Source organism: Phytophthora parasitica (genome assembly GCF_000247585.1).
Source record: "Phytophthora parasitica INRA-310 unplaced genomic scaffold supercont2.47, whole genome shotgun sequence".
Taxonomy (NCBI): Eukaryota; Oomycota; class Peronosporomycetes; order Peronosporales; family Peronosporaceae; genus Phytophthora; species Phytophthora nicotianae.
The window spans coordinates 171,924-181,144 of record NW_008649033.1 but is presented as its reverse complement, the minus strand read 5'-3'; the positions used below and the strand labels follow the sequence as shown (position 1 = coordinate 181,144).

Here is a 9,221-nt window from a genome sequence, read left to right as displayed (position 1 = left end):
TTGATATCACTGTGCCAAACATTCTTGGATCCCTTTGCTGCTACCACGCGCTTGTGTTCTCGTTTCGTTTGAATAGCCGTCTCGTCCACGTTAAATACACGTGCAGCACCCATGTTATGCTCAAAGATCGCCTTGGCTAGCGACGAAAATAGTTGTGACAGGTCGCTTTCTTCAACTTCATTGCGCACTTTGGTCACAGATTGCGACGTTCTTAGTGAAAGTGAAGGGTTACGCTGCATGAAGCGCCGCAACCACCCCTCACCTACACTCACACCACACATGAGCTCGGCAATCTGCTGTTCCATGTGCAAGACGTCTTGCCCTCCGACAGGATGGCCGGTCACCTGTCACTGGAGAATCCAGTCTCTAATGTCGTTTTCAGCGGTCCTCGAAAGCATTGGAGGCGGCTCACGACGCTTGAGCTCATGAGGCTGGTTTTTGCGTGCAGCAGCTACGTATTTTTCTTCAGCGTGCTATGCCCGATCTTCATTTGTTTACTTGTTGCCTTTAACTCTGCGCCAGCGAGAACGGCTTGGACAGCGCAATGGAGCTCTGTTTCGCTGTACTTGGCGCGTATTTTCCCAATGGTGGAGAAGCGTGTGTGTGTGTAGCCACTGACCACTGGCCAGAGTATAAACTGCTGGAGGAGATCAGGGGAGAGTTTGCTAGCTCAATATCAACCAATTATGATCGTTGGCAGCGGTGTAGCTTAATATAACAGGTTAAAAAAGGCCGAGGCTACTAAACTGGTCCAGGCTACGAAACTGACACTTTGCCTTAAAGTTCCAAGTCAGACTATCACACCAGGACTGGTTACCGAGTCGGCGTCTACTTAATAAGCCTGCCTATTTCCACCCTCACCACGCTATCCTCTTTCCTACTACTCCGTCCCGAAAAAGTTACACGGATCGGCTTCACACCATTTTATACTTGATTTCACTATGCTAGCAAATCCCTACGATAGAGACAGGACCTCAGCTACTCTACTTGAACATCGGACGCTTAAAGGAAGTCTTCCCTCCTTCTACAGGTGAGTTTTCCCCAAGTGAACGGCTTTAAAGTCGTTTCCACCTTTCTCCTCTATGCATCTATCCATCGTCGTTTGCAAGCTTAGGAAGACGGCATTTATAGTGGACGGTGGCAGCTTCCAGTATACAGCTTCAACAACTGCAATGAGCTCGTCAACGGTTCGCGTTTGCTGCTGTTCCTAACAACGCGCGTGCGGTCTTCATCGCTTAATTCCTTGGTCTTGGAGGCAGGCATTCAGGGCAATATGGCAGGGGTGGGCGAAATCTTGAATGCGCATTTCTCACACACGCAGATTTTCCTCCTCACCGGCACAATTTTGACTGGTTCAGGGCAATTTTGGAGGACATGACGATCTGCGCACACCAATAAAAAGCACAACATGCGCTCTATTTATTTCTACCAATTGCATGCGTTGTTGCTCTTTTTTAGCGAATAGAACCCAGGAAAAGCGCTTTCGTGCAGCATTTTCGGGACGGAGTGGTGTACAATAATTTTTTATCATGAAATGATAGTTGTGCAGAAATGACAATAATCTTGTGAGCTTCTTAAGCAAAAGTTCACAAACTTATTGTCATTTCTGCCATTTTCAATTTGACGTGCACTACATAAAAGACCATCACTCATGCCCACCCGTTTTGCCATTCAACAACCGTCGACGTAACGACACTTGTCTGACTGGTTATCCCGACATTGCAACATCGGACTTGGCTCCAACATCCTGCTGCTGTAGTGCGTTTATCCCATGGCATTCGAGCCGCGCAGCCCTACCTTCGTAAAATATGGCGGCGAACAGCAGCCGCTGTTGGACTACAACAAAGACACAGTCGTGGGGATCCCCGGCAGTCTCGAAACTCAAGACGAAGCCGAGCCTCACGTCATCGAAGAGCTCAAGACACTACTCAAACTAGTGTACCCCGTCGTACGTATCGAGAGTGAATGTCACCAATGTCAATGGGATTTTTATTAACGGATACTTTGGTGATAACCCGCAGGTTGTGACGACTGCGCTCGAGTTTTTACCTGGTTTTACGTGTATTATACTGGCAGGACACATCCAGTCGCCACACACGCAGCAATATGTGGACGCCGCTACACTCTCAACAATGGTAAGCGCCACATTTGCTATTATAACTGTAACAGAGAGCGTAACTAACAGGTTATGTCAACTATCGCAGTTCATGAACATCACGGCGTATTCCATTGGGTTTGGCCTTACATCGGCGCTAGACACGCTGTGTTCTCAAGCGTACGGTGCTAAACGTTTCGGAAAGATCGGTATCTACTACCAAGCTGGCTTACAGATTATCGGTGCCTGTCTCGGACCAATTTTCCTCGTTAACTGGTACTCCGAGAGCTTTTTGCTCTTCATGGGCCAAGACGCTGAAGTCTCCAGACTAGCACAGAGTTTCTCACGTTGGATGCTACCCGGCGTACCGTTCGTTTTCCTCTACGAATTAGTGCGCAAGGTGTTGCAAGCGCAAAACATCATGAAGCCGTTGGTGTTTATTGCGGCAGTAGGCAACGTTGTCAACATCGTATCGGGCTACTGGCTGACATATCATACGTCGATGGGTTTTGAGGGTATCGCTCTGTCCAGATCATTGGGCAACATGGTGCTACCGTTCCTACTCATCCCGTACTTCTACTACCACCCTCACCACTTGAGCCAATGGTGGCGTGGCTGGAACATGCGAGTGGCATTCGAACACGTGGGATTGTTCTTGCGTCTAGGAATACCTGGCGCGCTGATGATGACGATGGAATGGTGGGCGTTTGAGCTGCTTACGCTGATGGCTGGCGTTCTACCAAGTGCTGTCGTGTCGGTCAGTGCCCATGCTGTGCTTGTTAACGTTAACAACACTATCTACATGACATTTGCGGGTCTCGCAGTCGCCTCTAACATCCGTGTGGGCAACTGTCTTGGCGCCAATGCACCGAAACAGGCGAGACTGGCTTGTACTGTATCGTTAACGTTAACATTAGCCATATCCTCGACATTTGCGATGATGTTGTACGTGCTGCGTGGCGAGATCCCACGTCTCTTCCTTAATGATGCTCAAGGTATCGCGCGAGCTGCTAGTGTGTTGGCAGTCTGGGCTCCGTTGGAGGTTCTAGATGGACTTAATGCTGTCGTTCAAGGTATTTTCCGTGGTGCAGGCAAACAGAAAGTGGCTGCTACAGTGAATGCAGTGGCGTACTATGTGTTCGGTATCCCAGTTGCTGGAGTACTGGCCTTCCACTTTGCTTTGGGAGTCGAGGGCTTGTGGTTGGGTTTCGGCTTCGGTATCTTCGTGGCTGCCTCGCTGCAGTTCTACATGTTGTTCGAACGCTGGACGTGGATAGAACTCGCTGAAGAAGCCCAGAAGCGCACGGCGGAATAGAATCTTACTACTCTAGTATTAATACAACTACTACTAGTAGTACAAAACTAGAGGTCTCCTTACATTACCGGTAAGTCTCCATTGCATGAGTACCATGCTGAATTCTTAAAACTTTGGCTTATTTATTTTTTTAATTTTTAAGCCATTAGCCCATCCATTTTTTTTTATTGAAGTGTTGTTCTGATTCTTTCGGCGTTTGCGATTGCTGTGATGGTGACTTGGCTGCTTCCCACCAGCCATTATGATTTTTAGTCACGACATCTGATTATGGACTCTCTGACTGCGTAGGGTGGACGGACGCAAGCAATCAGTTGGGCTTTTACGGCGGACGCAAACAATCAGTTGGGCTTTTGGTGGTCGGGAAGAAATGGTGGCGCCGAACGAGACGCGGCCGCTGCTGCTCCAGCAGGACGACACCTTCGTGGCCGTCGCCGAGTGCCACGAACTGAAGCCCAGTGAGCCGGAACCTAATGCGACGGAGGAACTGCAGACGCTGCTGGCTCTTGTCTATCCCGTCGTAAGAAAAAAAAAAAATGGAATGTGTCGTATATGTAACAGCATCGTCATTAACATATCGCGATTAATTAACAGGTAGGCACGACGGCGCTCGAGTTCCTGCCAGGACTCACGTGTATTGTTCTAGCGGGACACATGGACTCGCCGTACACACAGCAATACGTAGACGCCGCCACACTCTCGACCATGGTAATTTTTTTTAATAATAATATTGAGAAGTGGTATGGTATTAACTGACTTGTTCTTTAAACTGCTACAGTTATTGAACCTGACGAACTATTCGATATGTTTCGGCCTCTCGTCGGCGTTGGACACCTTGTGTTCTCAAGCGTATGGGGCCAAGCGATATGAAAAAATTGGCGTCTACTTCCAAGCGGGTTTGCTAGTACTAGCAGCCGTCTTCGGGCCTATTTTCCTGTTGAATTGGTACACAGAGAGCGTCATGGTTTTCTTGGGGCAGGACGAGGAGATCTCCAAACTCGCGCAGACTTTCTCGAGGTGGATGTTGCTGGGAATGCCGTTCATTGTATTATACGAACTTGTACGTAAGGTTCTGCAAGCGCAGAATATCATGAAGCCATTAGTCATCATCGCGACGATCGGCAACGTGGTGAACATCGTAACTGGTTACGTGTTAACGTACCACACACCAATGGGCTTTGAGGGCATCGCGTTGTCAAGATCTCTTGGAAATATTACGCTGCCAGTACTACTGATTCCGTATTTTTACTACCACCCAGATCACTTAAATCAGTGGTGGAGTGGTTGGGATATCAAGGAAGCAGTAGCGCATGTGGGCCTCTTCTTGCGACTAGGAGTGCCTGGCTGCCTCATGATGACGATGGAATGGTTTGCGTTTGAGTTGCTGACTTTATTGGCTGGAGTACTACCTAACGCCGTGGTATCAATGAGTGCTCACTCAGTACTGGTCAACATTAACAGCATTATCTACATGATATTTGCTGGTCTAGCAGTCGCAGTGAACATCCGCGTGGGCAATTGTCTCGGTGCTAATTTACCCAAGCTGGCCAAGGCTTCGTGCACTGTGGCGCTGACTCTCACACTAGCGATATCATTATCGTTTATTGCGTTTTTGTACGCAACACGCTGGACTCTTCCAAGTCTTCTTCTCAACGATCAAGAGAGTATTGTGCGAGCCGCGAATGCATTGGCAGTGTGGGCTCCGTTTGAGATCCTTGACGGCCAAAATACCGTACTGCAAGGTGTGTTTCGAGGTGCCGGGAAGCAAACCGTTGGTGCTACTATTAATGCAGTGGCGTACTATATTTTCGGTACTCCACTTGCTGCGCTGCTGGGCTTTTACTGGGGATTCGGCGTCGAGGGTCTCTGGGTGGGTTTTGGACTGGGCATCCTTGTGTCGGCTTCATGTCTGTATTTCCTGTTATTCGAGCACTGGACGTGGGAGGAACTCGCAGATGACGCACAGAAACGTACGGCAGCCTGAGAATCGAGTGGGTCATGGCTATTAGACCTAGAGTGACAAACTCACTGTTGCTTAGTATGCGTAATAATGACAGTTTATCGCGCAGATCCGGATGACTTGCTGTCTAGAGCGAATGTTTATTAATGAGAGATGAGTAGAGAGACTTTCGTCGCTATCTAAGCTGCCTCCTACAAACTCCTTCGAGACTCTTTACACCAACCATCGCTACATCTACGCCGTAATCGTGATGCATAATAATCAGCCGCATGATCCAGTGACTTCGCAAACTCGTCCGCGTAAACCGTCACCGTCGTCAGTGAGCTCTGCCGACACGATCGAGCTAATACCGTCAACTTCAGTTACGCAATTGCGCTGCTCAATTTGCAACACCGACCCACGTCCAAGCAATTTTTTCTAAGGTTAAAAAACCGAGGCTGAGTTAAATATGACAAACTTACTTTTTGGATCATAACCTTTCTTTGAATATGATTTGTAAGTCATCATCACTCAAAAAACGTTTTAGCACTAGGAGTTGATAGGGGATGTTTCATCGGATCACTTCCAGTCATACAACGCACTGGCCAAAAGCTTCTTCCTAGAATCAACCATTTTGTTCACTACTCGTAGATTTTTGTAACCTGAGATCATCTTCTTACTTAGTGCGCAGCTTGCTCGTTTCGTTGCCGACGTTACGCGAAATTAAGCTATCACATATCATCGTTGGACACGAATTCTGCAGGTTCGTCGAAAGCCTACTTGAAGCAATCGAGACCTTTGACGCTAAATAAAGAATAATATTTTTCACGTATAAAGCTGCTGACATTTCTTTGCTACTCTATCCAGCTATAAGCTGTTATACAGTAGATTTATTGCGGTAATGCAACGAAGATTAACGGATCCTTACCTTAACTTACGGCATTATACCTTATTCTCTTGATCAAACTAGTTAAATCCGACAACATGTCTAGTTTAAACCGTTTACTGGAGACAGGGATCGCGAGTCTTCTTTTACTCATTCTTAGTTTAATGAAAAAGAAGATTGCAAATGAAGCCCGATTTTCTTCTTTTTAATCTTATAATAGAAGCATATTGGAATTTTTTTTTACTTTGTTTACTATCACACACATTGCACGTTCCGAATAGGATGTGGGACAACGTTTAAACTGAGACGCTATCGTTCTCGCATTAACCAACTCTCTCTAACGGCACTCGAACGCATTAGTGCTATTGAAGATGGTAGTATAGTGGAGGCATCTATTTTCTCGAATGATCCGAGTGTGGTGCTAAAAACACTGAGCTGAATGAGGCTTGTTAGAAAGAAGATAGAGGGGCGACTAGTGAGCATACTATTGCGTTTGGTGGCTTTCAACACGACTATCGGGCAGGTTCGACATTGCCATTTGCAATGCTGTTGAAATAATTCTTCTTTTATCTTGTTAAAAGACAAAGAAGATTACATTTTTTTTGTTGGTTTTCTTTGCCACCTCTGACTGGAGAGTGTAGAGTAAGACACATGCCTCTAATACAGCACACTATTTAGAGATAAAGGTTAGCTGGTAAGCTTTTACATGTTCCTATGTAGCCTTCGTTATATCTACCATCGTGTGTTTTGAAAATCTTCGCAATAGCACTCATCGAATGCAAACAGAACAAAAAACGTGGGATATGCAGTCTCGAGGACGGACAACAAATAACGTCATTGAGGCAGAAGAGGTCGGCGCTATCGTTCCTCATATAGGCAGGGTGTTCGATGGCTCAATGTTCGAGGCTGAATAAACTCCCGCCTCTCAAAGCACATTCTAGTAGTTGCTCAGCCATCTTGGACACGCACGGGTCACTTCCAGCATCACGATACAGATAAAGCCCACTCGAGATCCCGCAGCGTGCAAGACAACAGAATAGAGGTATCCATCGTTTTGAACCTGATGCAATACAAACTGGCAAACCGTGACAAGTAATTGAAATTACTTGTCACGGTTCGCCCAATTCCTTCCCTTTCCTCTTTTCTCCAACTCTCTTATCTCGATCATCTTTGTGGAATTTACTCTTGCGTTTATGCTTCGCACTTTGACAACCAGGTTTACTGGATATTAACCCTTTCAAGACGTGCAAGAGCCAAATCAACGTGCGTACCTAGTACTAGTATCTCAAGATTTAGCTCTCTTCCCTGAAAAGGCATATGGTAGAAAAGAATCCGGATTCTACCAATGGTAGACTACCATTATTGTGCCTTTCTACCAAAACGCCCTCCGATTTATGGTCCTACGTAAGGCCTTTGCCCCTACGTAAGGCCCCGTAAAACCTACCCTGGGGGGCGAGTAAAAGGCTGGTCTGTAACATAAAACGGCAGAGATATCACTCATGATAGTAGCATTACGCTACTATTAACGTTAAAGCACCGTATTTAGACTTCCATGCTTAATACTGAAGAAATACCCACACAGTTCTCTACCTCTGCTTCCATAGCATCTCTTGCTGTAGTTGCCTTCGATGCAGAGTGATTCGAAGTTAGCTAGACGTCGCGTTATGAATATCGACTGTGGTTTTAAAGCTAGTTCTAATTATTTGTGCACCCTCCCATGTCGTCCTCCAGCGGAGGGCGTACGTAGGAGAAAATGGCCACGAATTTATGGCCATTCGGACCTTATTTCTAAATCGGCCCTCTTACATAAGATCGGAGCTCTTACGTAGGACTTGAAGCTACAGATGCCAACGATTTAAATCATTACAACCACCACAGCAAATCCTAGATGGAACCCTATCCTCCGCTTCTTAGGACCTACGTTTTGAGGTCCGATTGGCCAAAGTTTGAGAAAGGATACATCAAACTGTAAATGGTGTCAATATATAAGTTGCTAACGCCTCCCCTCCCTTCACTATGGGGTACTGTCAATCACCTGTTTACAGGGCTGTCACGCTCCTTGGGGCTGTTCACTGGCTGAGCGTGTGTCAGCCAATCAAAGTGGTAAGATTCTTATAGGCTGCTCAGTGGACACCACTTTATTAGTGGGCGGTGTGAGTAGAGGATGCAGCCCACAAGCCAGTTCGATCTTCCCTCCGCTCGGCTTGTTTGCATTATACATTTGCTGTTTTGTAGTTTTTTTTTCTGTTAGGACACTCACCTCCAGATTCAAATATCTCGTTATATCAGATCGTATAGATGTAATCTTTTTGTGACCAATTGATACATTATCTCAAAATCCCTCTAAAACCGCTTCAGTTTACGAACCTTCGCACTGGATGTCTTTCGCCTTTAATTGATTACGAACATAATTCAAATCTTAACGTTGTGTATGATTTTGCTGGGTTTGAAGACCGCTGGCCCTCCAGCCTCATTGCAAAATTCTTCGAGAACTCGAACTCCACGACCGCCCGCCAAGTCAATCTCGACAATGCGTCGTTATTCGATCGCATTGCTAGTAACTGGTGTTCTCTTTGCATTTGCTCACAGTGCGTCGGCGACTACTACGTCAAAGATAACAGCGGAGAAATTACCACGTGACTCTCGATTCTTTGTCATACATCACGATGATATGCCCACTCGGAGATTGCTACGAATTGACGGAGCAGCGACCGACAACAACGAAGAAAGAGGCTACCCTGGTGGTCTGATCCATGCCGGGACGTCGAAAGTCGATGACCTTCTCGCGTCCGCAAAGCTGAAGGAATATGAGGCGCTGGTGAACAAGTTACAGCTCGGTGATGACATCGTCACCTCTCTAAGAAGCTCGCAACTGGAGAACTTGAAGCAGTTTGTTGTGGTGGAGTGGGATTCGCAAAATCGCGTTGCGATCCACTCAGACACACAGTGCCCTGGACTGCCGACTGACGGAGGGGGTACTCCGATAACC

The 9,221-nt window shown here is 46.7% G+C and overlaps 2 protein-coding genes across 3 annotated transcripts; both read left to right on the top strand.

Annotated features, from left to right (window-relative positions):
• Positions 1-1,648: 1,648 nt before the first annotated feature.
• PPTG_15343 (hypothetical protein) lies at positions 1,649-3,527 on the top strand. The gene is made up of 3 exons (XM_008912402.1): positions 1,649-1,948; positions 2,022-2,135; positions 2,205-3,527. The coding sequence occupies exons 1-3, from the start codon at positions 1,772-1,774 to the stop codon at positions 3,408-3,410; spliced, it is 1,497 nt and encodes a 498-aa protein (XP_008910650.1). The 5' UTR covers positions 1,649-1,771; the 3' UTR covers positions 3,411-3,527.
• PPTG_15342 lies at positions 3,461-5,577 on the top strand. Of its 2 annotated transcripts, XM_008912401.1 has the most exons (4): positions 3,461-3,623; positions 3,699-3,927; positions 4,002-4,115; positions 4,186-5,577. In XM_008912401.1, the coding sequence occupies exons 2-4, from the start codon at positions 3,778-3,780 to the stop codon at positions 5,389-5,391; spliced, it is 1,470 nt and encodes a 489-aa protein (XP_008910649.1). In that variant the 5' UTR covers positions 3,461-3,623; positions 3,699-3,777; the 3' UTR covers positions 5,392-5,577. The 2 variants fall into 2 exon arrangements, with proteins under 2 accessions (XP_008910649.1, XP_008910648.1); XM_008912400.1 differs by having other exon boundaries at positions 3,461-3,927.
• Positions 5,578-9,221: the final 3,644 nt, after the last annotated feature.